The sequence below is a fragment of the Lissotriton vulgaris genome, chromosome 1_1 (assembly GCF_964263255.1).
Source record: "Lissotriton vulgaris chromosome 1_1, aLisVul1.2, whole genome shotgun sequence".
NCBI lineage: Eukaryota > Metazoa > Chordata > Amphibia > Caudata > Salamandridae > Lissotriton > Lissotriton vulgaris.
In genome coordinates, this window is record NC_141685.1 from 206,005,238 (window position 1) to 206,027,797 (window position 22,560).

The 22,560-nt window shown below is 50.1% G+C and overlaps 1 protein-coding gene across 1 annotated transcript in view; it reads left to right on the top strand.

Moving 5' to 3' along the window:
• Positions 1–22,560, top strand: part of MPL (MPL proto-oncogene, thrombopoietin receptor) — a 294,761-nt gene that overhangs the window by 139,166 nt on the left and 133,035 nt on the right. Inside the window, exon 6 of the mRNA XM_086935961.1 lies at positions 6,538–6,646. Coding sequence (XP_086792087.1) covers positions 6,538–6,646 — 109 coding nt within the window. The remainder of the gene's footprint in view (positions 1–6,537; positions 6,647–22,560) is intronic.

Here is a 22,560-nt window from a genome sequence, read left to right on the forward strand (position 1 = left end):
GTTGTAATCTGGCTGACAAAGGTGAGCTTAGCCCAGGACCAAATGCCTAGGTTCTTGCCCCTGGGTTTTGGAACATGTAGCGGTCCGAGCGAATCTGGCCACCAGGCAGAGGACCAAATTGAAGGCTGCTTGTCTTGGACAAGGACCGCTGTTTTACCAGCACTTAGTTTGAGACAATTGAGCTCCATCCACTGGGCGACCTCCGATAGACAAGTTCTTAGCAATGCAGCCACATTCACTTCATTTTGTGACAAGGTGATAATCAGCTGTGTATCATCAGTGCACAGTATGATATTAAAGCAGTAACGCTTGATGATAGGTGCATATATAGATTGAATAAAGTAGGGCTCAAAGAGGAGCCCTCAAGCACCCTCTGCAGCAGACCTGAGGTTGAGAAGGTCTTGATATCACCTGAAAGGTGCAATTTGTAAGAAAGAAGCTAATCACTTAAACCCTTGTAACCAACACCGCAGCTCCACACTCATTCCAGTAAAAGGTTATGGGGAACGGTGTCGAAGGCCACGCTGAGATCTAGCAGCTGCAAAGCTGGAGCATCAATCTCAGAAGCAAGCAGTAAGGCGGACTCCGTACTCTGCAAGGGGCGGAAGCCCGGTTGGGTCCTGTGGAAAAGCTCCTTTGCCTCAATAAAGATCGAAAGCCGCTGGTTTACGTATTTCTCGGTGACTTTAGGAAAACATGGTAAGGGATGTGGTTTTGTTTACCATCTGGATTAGAGTCGCGAAGGGTTTGAGTTGAAGTTGTGATTTGAGTTAGGATCACGCTAAAGGGGAAGAACAAGGTTGGGTTTCATTTAGGATTTTGTTTCAAACAGAAATGAAAAGAGAATGAGGATGCAAGGAGCGGAATTAAATGGGGTCGAACTTTGGGGTTCAAAGCAGTTGATCTTTTGAAAAACTTAGGACTTGTCCTGGAAAGGCCACATGACTCATAAGACAACTGACAACAGCCTAATGGAGCTTAGTTTAAGTTGTTCAAATAACTGTTAGAAAGATGTGGAATGACTACACAGCTCCACCAAATGCCCAAATGTGTTAAACTCTTATGGCCTGATTACGATGACGATCAAGCGAGCATTCAACCGCCACCATCGCAGCCAGACGATCGTTTGACAATGAGTAAGCGGTCCATTTCTGCCCTATTATGATAGGACGGCCAAGCAGGTGGTCGGAAAGTGCCAATTTCTACTGCGGCTTGCGGTGCAGGTCAGGAAAAGTGCCACAGCACAGCTGCCTTTCCATTCGGTTCTGTTGGTGTTAAATCTTTCTCCAGGAAGTGTACACCTCTCCTGGGGTAACATTTCTAGGAGCAGGTGTGGGTAAAAGGTGGTGGCAATGGAACAGAGCCAGGAGGGAAACACCTTGTAGTGGTTAAGGGTCAGGGTCAGAGACTATAATCTTCTTTTTCACACTCTGCAGCTCCCGTCAGAGTAAAGAGGGGGCGGGGGATCACCCTGGGTGACAAGTAACCACCAATGTGACCGCAGAATCAAGATTTGATGCTGGTTGGTGATCTGTCCTCCTCCACTGTAAATTAGGTTAATAAACGTGACACTTCCTCCCAGCCTGTTGATTTTTCTTATTGTCCTGCTTGCTTGCATGTGGACCCCATGTCTATGTATGCCACTGAGCACATCCCGAGACGAGGCATCTTGGGGCATCCAGGGGTCCCCAGAATGTGCCTGCAGTGGCAGTAGAATGTAAATGTTCTATGGCCCCCAAAATATGGACCTTTCCCCACCTAAGAATAAAGAGAAGCCATCACTACTGAGTGTCAGGAAAGCTGTCCAAACCTTTCTTGAGATCAATGTCTTGTGCACCTGGTCTCCATTTTATTTGCTTTTATTGAGTTATTTATTTTTATTCCTTGGGTGCCAATTTGTTTGGTAGCACCTCACTTATACATACATACATGAATAAATGGATTGCCTCATCAGAACTATTTTTGATACTTTGATTTTTCACTATTTTTGCTTATAGGAACTCATTTATGTTTTTGCAAACTACTGGCATGGCAGACCTATTGTCACATATGTTGTTTCTGGAATTTGATCCCCAAAGCAGGGTTAGTTATCATGAATCTAAAAAGAGTTTTTTGTTAGGCACCACCATGGTTTCAATGGCTGTCCCGGACACAATGTTCGTCAGTGGCAATGGCCTCAGAGGTGATGGCCCTATAAGGATGACCCCACAAAGGTCATTCCATTTCTCACTAAGATCCCACATAGGGTGGCCCCGGCGAATTCACTAGGAGCTCTGCCTCGCCCGCACTCTAACCAAGACGTGGGAATGCCTAGATGGGTGAATACGACATCAAGCAGGTTTAGGCACCACCAACCTGAAAAATAGGTTCTACACCTATTAAACTGATGTCTCCCATTTTCATTTTTTACCTTTTTAGTGGTAAGTAGTTCATAGCTGCTTGCTATTTTCCCTTCCGTCAAGCTTTGAACTATATATTCCTTATCTCTTTAATGTATTATATTTTTATAGTTGATACCAGCATCGTCCTATGCCCTAGGCTTTGAGGTTTGAATGTTCTATCTTAAGGTGATGTAAGGTCACCTCAAGGAGGCTTTGGCCTGTCCCTCTATGTGATTTCTAGTTTTGTATGCTGAAATAGTTATGGTAAAAGGTGACAAACCCCATTAGGTGAGCCCAGGAAGCTGCTTTTAGGGTGGATGGTTGGCGGGCCCACCAACCATCCAGCATGACAAACAGTTTTGCAGGAACATAGACAAAAACCAAATCAGCAAAGATGACAAATCTTGAGTGCTTTTTGTTCTAGCACCCTAGTAACAACTGGTAAACTAGCACACTAGCAGACGTCATAGTCAGGGGCTAATCCATTGCATTCACTCTCTGGATCATTGCTAGCCCAATGAAAAGGACGTCACAGTCACATGACCTTCTGGGAAAGAACCTTCTCTGGAGGATACCATCAACATCTAAATGAATAATGATCCACATCAAAGTGGCGCATGCAACTTGTCTTTCTTAGATTGCTTCCCACCCATTTCACACACTCCCAGCTTCAGTTGGGCCTCAGACTCACTCATGGGCCTCAAGATAGGAGTGGATGTGGAATTCCACTCTGCACATGAAGACACCGGACTGCCCATTCATTCTGCCAGGGGACACTCCTCCCAGAAAGGGCTTCAGAATCCTGCTTGATTTTCTGCTTTGTAAATCTGAACTGGCACAGTTATTCCCCATTGTATCGGGGTTTAAACTCATAATAGTAGAATTTATGGGTAAAGATTCCTCCTGGAATCTCTCCACAAAATTCCTTCTTTCTCATAACTAATGTCATGGATTTAAAAGATCACCTATTACAGCAAAGAGGACATATCCACCTATCATACATCTGTAAGCAGCATGCTGCTTGGACTACAGATCACCCTTAGAAGGACACAGCTCTTAGAGTCCTGGTCTGACTCGGTATTATTGCCAATCACCCCAGATAACAGTGACGTTTATCAAACCCAATTGCATGTTTGTGACTTATGAGTGTCTGATTGAAATGCGTTGCTGCTGTTGCTAAATGAAAAATCAAATAAATAAGTAAATGAGCCTAGACACCATTGGCACTTAAAGACATGTTCGGTTGTATGCCATTTACCAACAGTAAAACAGGCTAATAGTGCCTGGATGCAGTGGAGGGGAAACTTCCTTTACAACAAGGTAAATACATCGCATACCTTTGCCTCGCATTTTTAGCATGCATATTTTTACCGCAAATATGAACTTACAACACATGCCAATACCACGCATTTAAGGTAAGCTGGGAGGTGTGGGGTATTGGCATGCAATGAAGAGCTGCACATGCCTGCGTTTCACCCTCACATCAATGTTCATTCACCTAAATACAAGGCAAGGATAAGAGAGCAGATGGAGCGCTGGGGCTCACAAGGTAATATCTTGGTCCAGTTGTCAAAGATTTTTCCCCATTGGTCGTATAGACCTCAGTTAGCTGAAGTGAAGCACTGAAAGGATGAAAATGTCAACAATACATTTTAACTTGTGAAGCCAATGTGAGTCCACAATAAGGACAAGGAATCACTGAATATGGTTAAAAGGTTTGATTTTGGATTACCAATCAATCCAGTATATATGCAAACCAAAAATAAGTTCAGTAAATGCAGCAATAAAATAGGCATGCTGAAATATATCAGAAGGTTATGGCATAATTGAATTGCGTATCAGATTGCAATAATCACAACTGTCTATTCACAAATTACAAACAGGTATTCCATAAAGAAACTTCCCTTCTCTCTTCTAAACATGGATCAGATTTAGGGTCATCTCTCAAGGCTCTATAATTCAGGACAATGGAAGGTGTCAACATATTCAGACTCCATTAGAAGTCTTTGGAAAAAGGAAACAAGCATTTACCATAAAGATTCACACTTGTACTAATAGGGCAAGCAGAGAGGTCTGTACCTCTCGAAGTCTAAAGGGATTCTCTCCTGACTCTAGCTGTGTGAACACCAAATTTAAAAGTAATGGGAGATTCAGAAACGCCCTTCCTCCAGGTACCAATCAAGTCACTACTTGAGTGCATCTGCAACACCACTTTGATTTCCAAAAGCACTGAGCTGAGACTTTGGTTCTCAACCTTGAACATCTTGCCATCCTGGCACATGATGAATAGAAGGCCTCTTTCTACCATTGCTTTTCCATGTTCAGTTCTAGGTTGTCCCCCAGGCCTCGTTATCAACAGTCTAATATAGACAATAAGCCTTTCTCTAGCTAATGGAAATCATGATTATGAACCTGAAGAAAAAGAGAAAACATGCGGACGTAGTATAATTAATTTCAACTGAGGACTGTAGTCAGGCTAACTTTAGTTAAGCATTTAGGGCCTCATTACGATGTCGGTTGGACAGGCTCCGAATGGCTTACAGATTTTTCTCATCCGTGTCAGAACCCATGTTTTTGACTGACTCTGAAACATTTCTGACCAACCGATTATGATAGAAGATAACCTTTTGGTCTTTCCGACTTAGTTCCGGCAGGCATTCGGAGGCTCCAAGATGGTCCGAGCTGAATAGTAAGGTCTAAGGACCGCGTTTCTGACAGACATATTATGATGTCGGATTGGACATCCATTCCGAATCAGTCTGACCGACACAGAAAAGCTGTCGGAAACTTACCTTGGGCTAGTAGCATGCCTCCCTTCACCCGAAGGCCTCCAGATAGGGTCCATGGGGGTACCCATGGGACCCCTCTTCACAACCATGCATGGTGTGGCAGACGCCATGGGGTGCCTGCCACAAGGTGCATGCTTTTCCGCAACCACCCATTTTTCAAATGGGATCCTGTGTGGTTGGTCGGTACACAGGCTCCCATTAAAGTCAATGGGAGTCCGACTGAACGTTGTTCGGAATCATCGTAATCAGTCGGTCAAGCTCGCTGAACCTGAGTCGGTCGTAAACTATTCGAACAAGGAGTCAGTCAGAATGCATTCTGAACGACATGATAATGAGGCCCTTAATGTGCATCTCGAATACATAGTTATAGAAGCACGTGTGGCTTAAAGTATAAATGTAAAATGTGAGTAAAAGAGTACATGTATACATTTCCAAATATAATTTGAAGTGTAAGTGTAAGACTTCAATAAAAATACATACTTTCATGTTTAAACTGAAGATAAGTGAATACGTATATAAATCTCTGGTCTCTACAGTGAATACATTTCAATAATGCGTTCATATGATTCACACGTTAATGAAAATAAGGCACACAGTGAATAACATGTCAAATGCACATATATAATTGCATTTCAGTGGGTGTACGAGTGGAGTCTAAATTGTGCTGCTCGAGAGTTAATCTACCATATGACAACCCCATGACATCACAATGTACTCCCTCATCAGTTTCAATTTTCTGACGGTGAGTCGGGGGCAGGGCACTGCAAGCACTGGAAACAGCAGATTGTAAACAGGGATTTTCTCTTCCTGTTTACTACCTGCTCCTGTAGCTCCCTTCCATGACCTCTGCGGTCGGGGTACCACAGGACAAGAGAGGGGTAGGAGCAGCTACTACTAATCTGTCAGACTAATGTCAATGTCGCAATATTGAGAGAGGAGCCACCCCACCTCACAAAGAGGCAAGTGGAAACTGCATAGCTTGCCACAGTTTTACAAGCTACAGGCTACATGGAGAACTATTGAATGCTGCAATCTGCATGCCCCTGTATCATCAAGGAAGCACACTTCTTGCTTCTGAACATTGAAGAGAAGGGTGCAGCAGCCATACTCATCCTTTCTCTCGTTTGTATGGGTGGGTAATCTAATGCCGCAGTGAATCTTAGAGCTACTCATTGGGCCCGGAGGTTCCTTATTATAGAGTCTTTCAAACAAATCTGTAGTCAGGGGCCATAAAGAGAATGAGCTCCTTCAAAGCCACCCACACATACGTAAAATCTACCTGGAATGCTCCAGTATTCGCCATGACGGATAGCTCAAGGTATCCCCAGCTCCAGGTATCCTAAACCTCTTTAATTCTCTTTTCACAGACGTTCTGCATCTGAACTGCTCCACCCCCGACCTGGAGCATGTGACATGTGAGTGGAGCGACGGAGAGTACCCAGGACTGTTATCCCATAAGCTGTACTACCAGTACAGGTAAGTTGCTGTGCACCTGAAATGTGCATATTCAGAGAGACCACCTAGTGAATGAAGTCATGCAAATGTAATCAAAAGTTGTAATCAAAAGGTAAATAAAAGTAACATTCTGGAATCCCCTTGCGGAGGGATTTGAGTGAAAAAATTGTTCTTTTATTTACTGGATTGACCTTTTAAAACATCTAGCCTTGAACTCTGCCTTTGCTAGCGGGGTAATACATTTACTGGTAGGCAATGCCTTGACTAGTTGTGCAATGCCTTGACTGGTTGTGCAATGCCTTGACTGGTAGGCAATGCCTTGACTGGTAGGCAATGCCTTAAGTGGTTGGGGAATGCCTTGACTGGTAGGCAATGGCTTGACTGGTTGGGCAATGCCTTGACTAGTAGGCAATGCCTTGACTGGTTTGGCAATTCCTCCACTGGTTGGGCAATGCCTTGACTGGTAGGCAATGCCTTGACTGGTTTGGCAATTCCTCTACTGGTTGGACAATGCCTTGACTAGTAGGGAATGCCTTGACTGGTTAAGCAATGCCTTGACTAGAAGGCAATGCCTTGAGTGGCTGGGGAATGCTTTGACATCTTGGGCAATGCCTTGACTGGTAGGCAATGCCTTGACTGGTTGGGCAATGCCTCCCCTGGTTGGGCAATGCCTTGACTGATTTGGCAATGCTGTCATTGTTAGAGCCCATTGAGTTAACTAGTGGAACCTGCAACATATTAGGGGAATTGGACGAAGCCCATACAGGGCTAGATTGATTTAAGTATTTGCCGACAGAGCGCAGATTAGCCCATTTGAGAGCGTTATTCTGATGTACAATAATATTATTATTAACTGGTACAAAATATGTATTTTGTTTTCCGAAGAGGTGCTCTGTATATATTTAATGTTTGCTGTGGAACTTTAAGATGGCGTCTAATTTGCAAGTACATTGGTAAACATGTGAATCTGTTTTCTATGTTGTTGCAGTCAATGTAATGTTTAAAAACATGGCGGCCAGGCGCTTCGGTAAACATCGAGAAAGGTTGTTACCGAAACACGTCTGTTGGGTGTGCGAGTCTTTCTGTGAAAATAAACAACAGAAACGCCCCAGAAGTGCTTTTCTTCTTTACACGGGATCGTGGTTTTGAAGGTGTACTGGGAGTAATATATATATATATTTTTTTTTTTTGTAAAACAATTTTTATTGCAGATTCCAAAATTCACATGTTAGTGTATACACAGTGTTGTTTGCGCGGGACCTTAGCATTCACCGTGGTACCAAACAGTATGTACACAGCCTTGTAACCCGCATCCCTGAGGCCGGGTGGCAGCGATTGCAAGCAGCACATTTCCACATTACTCAGTGGTGGCTTATTCAGTGGTCAACCGCCTTCTGCTTTTAACTTTTTTTTTAACCAAACCCTGCCCGCTAGTATCTCAACAGTGTGTACTGCGACTCCTGGTGTCATTGGGGTAATGTATCTCCCTCCCCTCCCCCCTCGCTCTCCTCCCCCCTCCCCTTCGGTGTGCTGCGGTGTCCAGTGCCTGTGTTCGGTAGAAATGCATTGAAGCTTGTGGGCTAGCTACGGAGTATAGAGTAGATCATGGAGTGTGTGTGTCCGTGGTAGGTGCCGGGATCGGTCTTGCCTCCCCTTGGACCCCGGGGCCATCTATGTCCTCCTCTTCCTCACTTTCCACTGCATCGTCCCTGAGTGCCTGGACCAAGATTTCCCATGCCAGCGCCGTTTCCTGAGCTTTCTCGTCTGACCCTCGACGCGCCATCTGGTATCTGAGTGTGCTTTCTGCTGCCGCCCATTTCTGGAATTCGGCCAGCCATTTCCGGTGTGTTGGCGCCGTCTTTGATTTCCATCCCCTGGTAAGTTCCCTCTTTGCGATAAGTAGGCCCATATCTATGAATTTGCTCGTCAGTTTAGTGTTGCGTGTGTGTGGAAACCAGTGTAAGATTGTAGTCGCAGTGTCATATTGCAGGTCCCTGTCTGTGGCTTCGTTCAAGGTGTCGCCCACTTCCCTCCAGAAGTCCTGCAGGTGGGGACAGCCCCGCAGCATGTGCAGTAAGTCTGCGCCTAATAGCGCACATCTGGGGCACGCTGCGTCTTCTGCGCCAAAGTATTGTGATATTTTCTGTGGGGTAAGGTAGGCCCTATGGAGTATGTAGAGGTGTATTAATTGGAAGCGGGCGTTTCTGGTGCTTTTCCTGGCCCTCTGAACCAGTTGAGCCCACGTAGTGTCCGGGATTTCCTTCTGCAGGTCCGTCTCCCATTGGGTTTTAAGTCGCGTCAGGGGTTGTAGATTGGCCTCGAGTAGTCTAGAGTGTAGACATGTGACTGCCTTAATCGTTCCCGCAGCCATCATCGTATATTGGCATGCAGGTGATGTTGGAGGTTCAAGCAGCCCTTCCCCCCAGTGCGCCTGGATCACGCGCACCACGGCCGCATGCAAAAGGTAATCACCCCTAGGAAGGTCGTACTGTTCCTGCAAGGCCTGGTATGGCATGAGCACCCCATCAGAGTATAGGTCCCCCACCACTTGCAGGCCAGCCTCCTCCCAGTTCTGGAGGTTCGACCAGTCACCGCCGTGTGGAAACGCCGTCAACATACCTAGTGGGATCTCAGGCGCATATGGATGTCCCGGACCCGCTCGCCTCTGCATGCGATTCCAACAGAGCCTCAGCGTCCGTTCCTCCTGGGATAGTCCCCGAAGTATGAGTTTCTGTTGTAGGGTAATAAACGCCAGTACATGGCGGGGGGTGCCAGTATCCCTCTCCTGTTCCGGGCCCCGGTATACCCTTGCAACCTCCTGTGTGAAAAACTGCAGTTGGGCAGCTAAATAATAGAGTTCAAAATCCGGAACTGCGAGGCCGCCCTCGTTCTTCGGGCGGGTCAGGGTCGCCAAAGCTATCCTCCTCCGACCAGTACCCCACAGAAAGGACACTATCTGCGATTTCAGGCGACGAAAGACGCTTCCCGGTATCCACACTGGGAGAGTCCTAAAGAAGTATAACAACCGCGGTAGGGCTATCATTTTAAGCAGGGATACCCTACCTGTCACGGACAGCGGAAGAGTGGCCCAAAAGGCCATATTTCCTTGTAACGTACGGACACAGCGGCCGACGTTGCCTTCCAGCAGGTCAGCAGGTTCATGGAAGACGTGAACCCCTAAATAAGGGAGGCAGTCCGGCTCCCAACGGAGTTTGGGGTGGGCCCAGGGACATCGCTCCGCTTTCCGGAGTGGGAAGAGGCACGTCTTTGCCCAATTCACTTTCAGGCCTGAGACCTCTCCGAATCGCGCCAAAAGGCGCTCCGCCCCCTCCACCGCTTCCTCTGCATTGTCCAAGAACAGCAGGAGGTCGTCTGCGTACAGCGATATGTAGTGGTGGGTCCTGCCAACTTCTAGCCCCTGGTAATACTCTCCTTTCCGGGCCAGCGCTGCCAACGGTTCCATCGCGAGGGCAAATAAGAGGGGGGAGAGTGCACACCCCTGCCTAGTGCCCTTATGCACTGCATAGTGATCTGATATCAGCGCTCCTACCCGCACCCTAGCTCCAACCGACGCATAGAGCACTTTCGTCCATCGCACATATCCCTCACCTGTCCCAAACCTGTGCAGCACCTTGTACAGGTAGCACCAATCCAGGCTGTCAAAGGCCTTCTCTATGTCTATCGCCATGACCATAGGGGCTCTGGCGAGCGGTGGAGGATCCGCCACAAGCCTCAGCAACCTGCGGATATTGTGTGACGTGTTTCTGGTGGGTATGAAGCCTGACTGGTCCTTGTGAATCAGGTCCTGCATGTGGGACACCAATCTGGCGGCTAATATAGTACTTACTATTTTATAATCTGTCGTCAGCATCGACAAAGGTCGGTACGACGCCGGATCAGTGCCGTCCCTACGCGGTTTCAGTAAGGGGACCATAATCGCCTCGCGCATCGAGCGGGGCAACTCCCCCTTCTCATGCGCCTCGCGGTATACGAGCTGGAGGCGTGGTGCTAGGATGTCTATATATTTTCCATAAAATTCCACTGGTAGTCCATCCACACCCGGTGTCTTGTTGCGTGCCATTCTTTTAATGGCCCCTCTAATCTCCGCTAGTTCAATCGGGCCCCCGAGGGCCTCTGCCTGTTCTTGCTCGAGGTGTGGCAGTTGGGTCTCCGACAGCAAGGCGTCAGTCATCTCGGATCGGTCCACTAGCTCTCTCCCATATAACCGTTCATAATATGATGTGAAACAACGCAATATATCCGGTTGGGAGGTGGATAAAGTGCCCTCCGCATTCACCATGGATAGTATCGGAGCTGCGCCCCTACTGGGGTTAGCCAACCAGGCCAGGAGCGTCCCCGTTTTGTCCCCCTCCGCAAGCGCCTTAGTTAGGTACGTTTTGTAATCAAAACTACGGAGGCGCTCTACCACTGTAGCCACCGCCTCTCGCGCAGCGCATACCCTGTCCTGCAAATCAGGGCGGTTGGGCCTCAGTTTCTCTACCACTCGCAGAGTTCGCTCAGCCTTGTCCAGGTCATCTACTAGCGTCCGCCGCGCACCCGCAAACTTCCCTATACAGTGCCCCCTCACCACTACCTTCAACGCGTCCCATTCCATAGCCCTGGAAGAGGCCGTTCCCTCGTTCTCCATGAAGTATTGGGAGATCCTCTCCTCCAACGCTCCGCTGAACGGTGGGTCATCTAGCGTGTCTGGACGAAGCCGCCATGTCGGTATTGGTGAGACCTCGTCCATCCAGGCCAGCGTGAGGAGCAAGGGGTTGTGGTCCGATATCGTTCGTGCCAGGTATTCCGTTCGGGTCACCGACGGTAATACCGAGCGGGAGCACAGGAACGCATCTATGCGGACATGAAGGTCGTGTATACCCGAGTGGAAGGAGTAATCCCTCTCAGTCGGGTGTTGTGCACGCCACGCGTCTGTCAGGTCCCACCGCCCCTGCCAAGTAGATCTGTGCTTCGCTAGCCTGTGTACCGGAGATGCCTGCAGTGGTGGATGTGATCTGTCTAAGGTGGTATCCTCGATAGAGTTGAAGTCCCCCCCCATCAGTACCGGCCCAGTTAAATAAGAGGCCAACAGCCTGGACAACCTGGTAAAGTATGAAGCCTGCTCTACGTTCGGTGCATAGGCGCTACAAAGGACTATCTGGCGACCCCTGAGTAACCCCTCAACTGCTACATATCTCCCATCTGGGTCTACAGTGTGCCTAGTGACCTGGAAGGGAACCCCCGCCCGGATCCAGATTAGTGTCCCTCTAGCAAACCCCGAGTATGTAGTGTGAAACAGGTGACCTCTCCATCTCCGCTGCAGAGCAGCCCCCTCCTTTTTGGTTAAATGGGTCTCCTGCAAAAAGGCAATGTGTACCCCTCTGCGAACTAGGTGGGAATGTATCTTATGCCTCCTCGTCATCGAATTCAGTCCCCGCACATTCCAGGACACACATTTCAGTGAACCCATATTAGCCATCGCCCCAATGTAGTCGTTGCAGTCCAATAACAGTTCGCATCCGGACACCTGACACCATCCCTCCCCTCCCCATCCCCAACGCCCCCCCCCTTCCCCCCACCCCGAACCCCACCTCGGGTCTCCCCAACTACCCCAGGCCCTCCCACCCCCAGAATAGGACTCAACTGCAAAGTAGTCACTCCCATCCAAACCTGTGAGCAAACGTGCCCACGAAACTGATTAGTCCGTAGTAAACACCACGGAGGCCTTATGGGCCCTGCGGCACGTGAACTGGCTACTGACCCTTACCAAACCCGTCCCCCAACCCCTTGCCCAATAGTACTCAATGTGACTCGTAAAAGAAAAGTCTTACAGTGGTCTGTCCCAGTGTTCGTGGAGGCATCGCCTTCAAAGACTTATCTCACCACTTTCGTGGACAGCTATCAGGGTCCGATGATCTCTCCCGAAGTCTGCGGCGTGACCTTCGGGCCCCTGGCGCCCTCCAACCCCGACAATTCAGTGTCCGAGCCCGTAGCCAGGGCCTCCGAGGCCGAGTCCCTTGTCGATAGGGCCGGCGCTGTTCCCGATACCTCTTTCACCGCCTGTAGTGCCGCCTTCCGTTCTTCCTCTGTCTGCGAGGTCGTTGGCCTCCTGGGCCCTCTGCCGCGGTTGCGAAGCCGACGTGATCGCCTGATTGAGTGGTTCTGGTACTCTTCCTCCGCCCGAGCCCGGGCCCCGTCTGTTCCCGCCTTGTAGGAGTCCCACCAAGTCCACGCTTCTGCTGAAGTTTCGAAAAACAACGCTTTCTCATCCACAATCACCCGGAGTTTGGCTGGGAATAGCAGCGAATACTTCAGTCCCTCTGTGCGTAGTTCCTTTTTAATAGAGAGGAAGGTGGCACGCTGTCTCTGGGTCTCGAACGTGTAGTCCGGGAACAGTGTGACCCTACTGTTGTCCACTTGGAATGGGCCTGCATCCCTGGCCCGTTGCAGGAGCCAGTCTCTGTCTTTATAGTGGAGTAGTTTGAGGACCACTGGGCGGGGCGGCAGGCCCTCACGTGGAGGCCGGGAAGGCACACGGTGCGCCCGTTCCAAAGTGAAGAAGGGAGATAGGCCCTCCGGGGCAACCACTGTTTGCAGCCAGTCGGTCAGGAAGCCCACCATGTCCGTGCCCTCCTTTTTTTCCGGAAGGCCCACCAAACGCACATTATTCCGCCGATTGCGGTTTTCTGCGTCCTCTGCCCTCCTTTCCAGGGCGTGTATCCGCTCCATCGCGTCCGTGAGCCGTCCCTCTATCGATTTCTGAGCCGGTACGACATTTTTCAGGGTATCTTCTGTTTCCTTGACCCTGTCCACCAGCTTCGCATGATCTGCACGCAGAAGCCCCAGCCCCGTCGCCACCTGACCAATATCCTGGTGCAAAGCTTCCTTCGTGGCCGCAATGGCGTCCAGTATCCGATCTTGCATCTGCTGTAACTCCGTGGGGGGTCGTGAGGAGTCGTCTGGCGTTTCCGTGGATGGGCCCCCCTCTCCCTTAGGTCCTTTAGGCTTCCCCATCGTTCACCCTCCGAGCTGGCTCGGGCCTTCAAGGCCGGTCGGTCAGGTAAAGGTGGCGGCCCCGGATACGGGTGGGTCGGCGGCCCCTCGGTGGTTCCGCCACTGGCTCGGCGTCCAGGTGTGTGGTGGTTCTTCTGGGGAGTTCTGTGGGGATCAGGTCGGGCACCAGTCGTGAGAGTGTCACCCCTGGATCACACAGCGCGCCTCCACCGCCCGGAGAGCCAGGGAGCTGCTTCAGGGTTTGCGCGGCCAGCTCCAGTCCCCTTTCCCCACTCAGCCCCGTTTCGGGGTGTCCGCACCGGGCAGCAGTAGCGGGTCAGAGCCGCCGTTATCCAGAGAAGAGGGCCCCTCCGAAGTATCGGGGGGGGGGCAGGCAGCGTCAGGCGGCCTGTCCTAGCACACAGGGTTGGTGCGCCGGCAATCCCAGGTGGGTCTCGCTCAGAGCACGGGGGCTGGGCTGCAGTGGTCTCAGGGGGGTCCCCGCTAGCCTCTCCCAACACTAGCTGGGGCGCCGGCCGCTCTCGTAGCTTCAGGTCAGGGCGCAGGCGGCCCCCAGTGGGCCCCGCCGGGCTCCCCCCAGGGAGAGATCGCAGACCCCAGCGCCCGGGTGGACACTGACTCGGCGCCGTCTGGGTCTAGCGCGGTGATGCGGCGGCCCGGTCCACGTTCCTCCTGGGCTCTCCGCCAGAGGTAGCGCCTCGGTGCAGACGGGGGCAGGGACCTCGATTTTTGGGTCCGAGACTCGGCCGCAGGGCGGGCCTCCCGAACCGGGCTTGGCTGCACCGGGGGTCGGGGCCCGCTCCAGGTCTCTTCCCACGTCCCCGGAGGACCAGACTCACCGTGGGCAGTCTTTCCCGGTAATCCGTCAGGGTTCAGGCAGCAACTTTGAGATCACAGGCCGCAAAGCCGGGGTCTGGGTTATCGGCCTCGCAGAAGGGGCGGAGCTACTCCGGAGCCTCGTCTCGCTGCCGGGCCGCACACCGCCTTCAGGGTCCGCCGCTATACCGGGGGGCTGCAGTCTCCCCTCGGTGTATGATGTTGCTCTGTACTCTTCTCCCGGGTAGCAAGACCCCCTATGTGGGCTCACGGCCGTCCTTTCGTCCCCGCAGGTCAGGCAGCCGCCATCTTGCCCTCCGAGGGTCCGGGAGCTCCTCGTATCGCAGTGCCCTCCACGAGTATTTCTGCAGCTCGCCACTCCAGCCGGGGCAGACCTGGGTGTCGTCTGCGGGATCGACCCGGTTTTAGCGGGGATCCCGGGTCCGAAACCGGATAATTATAACGGATGATGGGCAGTGGGTCGGGAGCCTCGCTAGGCTGCGACCATCGGCATCGGCTGCAAGCCACGCCCCCCTGGGAGTAATATATATATATATATATATATAATTTATGTTTATATATATATGTTTATATATATATATATATTCACTGAAAAAACCATAGGTTATAGACCATATATAGTTAGGAATTAGCATTTACAAAACCTTATTTTACTCACACAAAACCATTGAAATTCGCATATATAGTTAGTTGCACTAACTATATATCGTGCACCCGCAATCCACTGCTGATGATGTCACATATTACATCATTCATGACATGGTCAGTGACATCACTGATGACATCATTGATGACATCTCAAATGACATCACTGATGACATCACTGATGACATCTCAAATGACATCACTGATGACATCTCAAATGACATCACTGATGACATCACTGATGCCATCTCGTTTGACATTACTGATCACATCACTGATGATATCATTCATGTGATAATACGATGAACCTCTTCAGACTCTAATATAACCTTAGATACAATCAGTGTAAACAGACACTCACAGACTGTCACTCATCCATGGAGTTACTCACACACCTAGTCAGTCATGCAAAGAATCAATCACACCTCCATTTCCTCAACTATACAGTTATACACACCTTACTTATTCAAACATATACTAACTCATATTTACTCTCTTATACAATCCCTGATACAAGTTCACAATGATCCATACAGCCACTCAATCAATCAATCAGGAGTTTGTTAAAGCGCGACTACTCACCCGTAAGGGTCTCAAGGCGCTAGGGGTGAGGGGGTGGGGGGTTGCAGGTTCCATTCCATCAAGGAGGGGGTCTGTCGAAGAGCCAGGTTTTGAGGTTTCTTGCGAAGATGGGGAGCGATGTTGTCTGTCTGAGGTGGAGCGGAAGGGCGTTCCATGCTTTGGCCGCGAGGAAGGAGAAGGAGCGGCCTCCCGATCTGGTCTTTCTGGTGCAGGGGACCACGGCGTAGGAAAGCTGGGCTGATCGTAGGGTCCTTTGGGGTGCGTGGAATTTGAGTCGGCTGTTCAGGTATGCTGGTCCGGTGCCGTGGAGGGCCTTGTGTGCGTGGGTGAGCATCTTAAAGGTGATTCTCGCCTCGACGGGGAGCCAGTGGAGTGTGCGCAGGTTCTGGGAGATGTGGCAGTGTTTTGGCAGGTTGAGGACCAGTCTTGCGGCGGCGTTCTGGATGTTCTGTAGCTTGCGGGTGAGGTTGTTGTTTATTCCGGCGTAGAGTGCGTTGCCGTAGTCGAGTCTGCTGATGACAAGGGCGTGAGTGACTGTCTTTCGGTGTTCGAGGGGGATCCATTTGAAGGTCTTACGACGGAGGCGGAGGGTGTGGAAGCAGGAAGATGAGACAGAGTTGATCTGGCGGTCCATTTTGAGCTCGGAGTCCAGGATGATTCCCAGGTTGCGTGCGTGGTCTGTGGGGGTTGGCGGCTTTTCGAGGGCGGTGGGCCACCAGGTGTCGCTCCAGGCGTCGGGGTTTGGGCCCATGATGAGTACTTCTGTTTTGTTGGTGTTTAGTTGAAGGCAGCTTTTTTTCATCCATTTGGCGACGGCTTCCATGCCTTCTCGGAAGTTGTGTCTGGCGGTGTTGGGCTCATTGGATAGGGAGAGGATGAGCTGGGTGTCGTCTGCATATGACACAATGTTGAGTCCGTAGGTTCTGACGATGGGGGCAAGTGGAGCCATGTAGACGTTGAAGAGCGTCGGGCTGAGGGAGGAGCCCTGGGGGACTCCGCAGGTGATCGGTGTGGGGTCCGAGAGGAAAGGGGGGAGTCTGACCCGCTGCGTCCTGCCGGAGAGGAAGGAGAAGATCCAGTCGAGGGCCTTGTCCTGGATTCCTGCATCGTAGAGTCTGCGTATTAGGGTGCGGTGGGAGACTGTGTCGAACGCCGCTGATAGGTCGAGGAGGATGAGGGCTACTGTTTCTCCTTTGTCCAGTAAGGTGCGGATGTCGTCTGTTGCGGCGAGGAGGGCGGTTTCCGTACTGTGGTTTTTTCTGAAGCCGGATTGGGAGGAGTCGAGGATGTTGTGTTCTTCATTGAATGTGGCGAGTTGGCTGTTGATGGCTTTCTCGATGATTTTCGCTGGGAACGGGAGCAGGGAGATGGGTCTGTAGTTTTTGAGGTTGGTGGGGTCCGCTTAGGGTTTCTTTAGGAGGGGGTTGACCTTGGCGTGTTTCCAGTCGTCGGGGAACGAGGCGGTCGCCAGGGAGCGGTTGATGGTTTGGCGGAGCATGGGTGCGATGGTGTTGGCGGCTCTGTTGAAGATGTGGTGGGGGCAGGGGTCCGTGGGGGCCCCTGAGTGGATTGACTTCAATGTCTTCAGTGTGTCTTCGGTGGTGAGGGCTGTCCAGTCATCAATTGCTGGTTTCAGGGTGTCGGGGTGGTTGGTGAGGGTTCAGTGTGTTGGTTGTCTTCGTCGAAGTTGTCGTAGATGCTCTTGATTTTGTGGTGGAAAAAGATGCTGAGTTTGTCGCAGAGGTCTTGTGAGGGAGGGATGTCGGTAGACTCGCTGGTGGGTTGGGCAAACTCCTTCATGATGCTGAAGAGTTCCTTGCTGTTGTGTGCGTGGGTGGAGATTCTGTCTTCAATCGCTTTTTTCCTCATTTCTCTGATGAGTTGATGGTGGGCGTTGGTGGCGGCTCTGAAGTTGTTGTGGGCTTCTATGGATTTGGTGTTTCTCCAGGCCTTTTCAAGGCGGCGGCATGTGCGCCTGGACTCTCGAAGTTCGGTGGTAAACCATCTGGCTTTCTTGGCACGGGTATTGTTCTTCTTGAGGGGGGCTATGGTGTTGGTGCTGTCCGAGATCCATCTATGCAGTGTTCGGGCTGCGGTGTTGGGGTCGTCGTTTTCCGCGATCGTTGGGGTGGAGTTGTTGAGTGAGGAGGTGAGCTGGTCATCTGTGATTTTGGTCCAGTTTCTTTGTGGAAGCAGGTGCTGGTGTCTGTGGATGGTGGGTGTTCTGAAGGTGAAGTGGACGCAACGATGGTCGGTCCATGGGAGTTTGGTGGTGTGGCTGAAGGTGATGGAGTTTCCTGTAGTGAAGAGGGGGTCGAGGGTGTGTCCTGCTGAGTGTGTGGGCTCGGTCACGATCTGGCGGAGTCCAATGTTGCGGAGGTTGTCCAGGAGGGATGTGGTGTTGGGGTCCAGTTGATTGTCGAGGTGGAAGTTGAGGTCTCCCAGCAGGGTGTAGTTGGTGGATGCGATGGCCTGCGGGGAGATAATGTCCGTGATGGAGTTGGCGAAGGGTCCGCGGGGTCCAGGGGGTCGGTAGATGAGGGTTCCTCGGAGGGCGGCGGTGTGGCTGGCCAGTATCTTGAAGTGAAGGTGTTCCATCAGTTCTGTGGACTCGTCAGGGAGTGTGGTCAGGCGGAGGATGGATTTGTGGACGATGGCGATTCCTCCTCCAGGGTGGATGGGGCGGTCCTTCCTGGAGATCTTGTATCCTTGGGGGATGGCGATGGCGATGTCCGGTCCCGAGGTGGTGTTGGTCCAGGTTTCGGTGAAGAATGCTACGTCCGGGGTGGTGCTGTCAGATTTCTATTGCGTGTTTGTGGAGGGATTGGACGTTGAGGAGGATGCATTGCAGGGTCTTCGGTTCGGTTGTGTTCTTGTGGGCGGGTTGTGCTGGATCCGTGTTCTTGGCGGTGCTGCAGGTGTGCCGGCAGCGGTGACAGCTGAAGGGTCCATGGGTGTCGGCTGGTGATGCTAGCTTGCAGTTGTTGCAGCCTGGGTTGAGTGCGTGGAGTGCTGCTGGGTCGTAGCGTTGGCGGGGCGGAGGTCCAGGGTTCCTGGTGCTGGTTGCGGACGGGTCGCAGACGGGCGCAGACGTGCTTGCCTTTGACGTGCCTTTGGTGCACCAGCGGCGCGCCCGCAGCCGCCATTAAGTAGGGGTCGGGGAGGACTGGACAGCTGGGAGGCGGGGAGGGGAGCTGGATTGGGCCGGTCGTGCTGGGGGGGGGAGGGGCCGCGGGGGCAGCAGCGGCGGGGAAAGGTAAAGGGAGGAAAGAAGGGATAAAGAAAAAAGGGAAAATAAGCGGAAATAAGGCACAAAAGAGCAGAGATGCAGAAAAGAGCAGAAAGGTGAAAGATAGAAAGGGTAAAAAAACGAGTGAAAACGAGTGAAGGAGCAGAGGGAGAGAAAGGGAAAATGGGCAGAAATAAGGCACAAAAGAGCAGAGGTGCAGAAAGGTGAAAGATAGAAAGGGGAAAAAAACGAGTGAAAACGAGTGAAGGAGCAGAGGGAGAGAAAGAGAGAATGGGCAGAAATAAGGCGCAAAAGAGCAGAGGTGCAGAAAGGTGAAAGATAGAAAGGGGAGAAAAACGAGTGAAGGAGCAGAAAGAAAGAAAGGAGACAGAGGTCCACTGGACCACCAGGGATGAGGCTCAGGGAAACCTGTGCGTGGAGGAGGGCCTCGATCACCAACACTGAAGAGTGCAGGGGCAGGGGCACCTCACTTAATGGTGGAGCTGCGAGGGTGGGAGAGCAATTTCACTGACAATGAGTCAGTGGTCTTGCACTCACACATTCACTGGCTCTTATGCACAGTTATTTATATATGTCAACTCTCACATGTACTGTGTTTTACATATGTACTTACTTTGACATGAAGCACTGAGATATCCATTCACTCACCAATACACTCATGCACACAGTCAACCACCCATACAGCTGTTTCCACATGCACTTTTGAACCCATACATCTAGTGAATCAACTGCTCATACATCTATGCACAGAGTCATACACCTCCCAGCCACCCACACACACACTCAGTCTCCCATACAAATACTTGGGCAACCAATCAATAACTGATATAGTTACTCATATAGCTACTGATCAACACATGCAGCAGTTTACTGAACAACAGACATAATGATGCACCAATTAAGACAGTTTAGTCACTAACCCAGGCACTCAGTGAGACACATTTAATCACTCACTCATACAGTCAGTCATGCACCTACTAAATCTTTCATCCAGACACTGATACATCCACTCATTCTTCAATATGTAAGACATAATTTAACTTTACAGAAACATACAGTCACTGGATGTTGTCATCAGTGATGTCATTTGAGCTGTTCCGGACTGTTTAGAATGTTGACAGACACCGGAGAGCCAATCAGCTTCACTTCGCGAAGTTCCGTTACGCGTCAGGTACGTGAACCGGGGCGCTAACCGGAGCGCTGTTACAGATATATCTGTTTTTTAAAACGTTAATTTCTCAAAATCCACTGGAGCACATATATTAAGACATAGCAAAGGCACGTCGGGCAAACCATATCTACAATTTTGCCAAGTTTCGTGTAAATCCATTCAGCCGTTCGAGCTAAAAGTGATTCCAACCGCCCTATGGAAAAATGAATGGGAAAAACGCGTTTTGGGACCCCCCTTTTTTCTCGGCCCCCCCTTGACGAAACCCCACCCAAATTTTTAGAGGCTGCTCAGAAACAAAATGTGCCATTTTCCTGAAAATTTCAGCCAATTCCGTCCACAAACGCCAAAGTTATTCGACATAGAATTTTCAGAAATCCCATAGGAAAAAAATCCTAACTATATATACCTACTGGCGATCGCCAGTAGGTAATATATATATATATATATATAGCAGAGAAGCTGTTGTGCACTGTGCTGTGCCATGGCCAAGAAGGTGCAGTCCTCCTCCAGTGGCCGTTGCAGCAGGTAGTTGCTGATGCATGTGGGGACCCCGTGCGGAGAGCTGGGACTCTCGGGCAGGCTGGACAAGCCCAGGTTGGGGCGAAAGGCATCGGAGGAGCGGGTGATGATTGGCTCCTCCAGGTCAGGCTATGCATTGCGTCCAGTCTGTGGCCTCCCATAGCGCGGCAAGACAAATATGGAGTTTGGCCATGGTATTCTCATGGGGACTTCGGCGAGCCGCAACCTCCTGGCTGGCGTGTGATGCGGTTCCGGTGGGGAAGCATTCCCAGTTCAGGGAGATGTTCTCAAGCCCAGAGTCTGAAAATGAGAGAATATTGCCTTATTTTGAAAAAAACTACAGCCATCAAAGACAAGACCCTCAGGGTTCAGGGATAGGAGCTCCCACTCACTGTGCTATAATGAGAGTGCAGGAAGCAAGGAGGGGTTCACAGTGTTTCGCTCCCACCATGCAATCGGCTCCCCTGTTTCCAGTCACTAGATTTTTAAGTAACCATCAAATATCCTGTGAGCCATTCAGAGGTGTTATCCATGCTCCAACTTAGCCTTAAGCAGTTAGCACAACCATGAAAATGGTTTTTAGGTCAGTCCCCTTCAGCCACTGGTTGCTTTGGGTCAGCCTCCTTCAGTTGTTGCTCATTACAAGTGTCTTTTCCATCAGGTTTGATAAAGGCAATTTTCTCCTTCTAATCCATTAACATGACACAATCATTATGGAGATTGTATGACAAAATATTGTGTACAAAAAGTTTGAGGCACATAAATGTTGTTTACCTTAATCTCGTCTCACTATATTCCGAATAGGAATAATGAACATACTGTGTAAAAAATAACACGGAAAGAATAGAATTCAAAGCAAAGTCAGAATATTGTTTTTTAATCAAATATAGACAGAAAACTTATATATAATATTTGTTTGCCTGGAATTGTCTGTATTTTACATTGGGTGTATTCTGTAAAGTTTGTAGGATTATTTAGACCATTTATTACGAAATTGCAAAAATGTAACTGTTTTGAGAGCAAGTCTATATGTTTTTCTTTGGCCTTTTTATTAGAAAATGTCTGGGTCAATGTATTTGTTTGAACCAGTGTCAGGTGTTTTGAGCTGTGTATGGTTTAAGGACTTTGGGACTGATTTAGAGTTCGGGAGACAAGTGACTTCATCACAAAAGTTACAAATATTACGACCACTGAGTTATAAATTCCACTGGAAATAATGCACGTGTAATATAGCTTATGAGATATCCGACACATTTGTGATGGAGTAACACATCCGCCGAACTCGAAATCATGCCCTTTGCATTGTAAAATAAACAAGACAAGAAATGTCATTCACAGTTTTGGTCATCCCACGTGCCCTGCAGAGGTTTAGAGTTTACAGTGGTGACTGGCAGAAGTGGAGTATTTCTCCAGGATGAAGTCGATGACTCGGTTGCATTGTGGCAGAGCTCATTATGGGCAGCTGCACAGAGTGTACTTTTTATGAGTAACTGACTTACCTCAAATACCTTAACTGTGAGCCTAGGAACACTAGCTCGTGTGAGTCAGAGTCAGATGGACATCATCAAAGAGCAAGCATGATCAGGCCGGGGAGTGATGCAAAAGAGCTGAAGAGAGTTGTGCCATAAAATAACTGCAACAAAGCAGCAGCAGTTTCCCAGGATATTATTAACCCATTCTAAATTGGCTGTCCTGTGGGTATAAGAGAAAAAAAGAGCACCCAATCCAGTGTGACTATGCACCACGCCCCTTGATTTACTAATGCGTGGGTCATCATCCAATGGAGAGAGCCAGTGTGAGGACAAGCTTGCTTGCCATGCAACCCCTGTGTAGGAGAGGTGGTTCCCTGTAAGAGCAAGGAGAGGGAGGGAAGACTGGTGAGCCTGAGGGTAAAAACACCAAGAAAGTGCAAGTGTG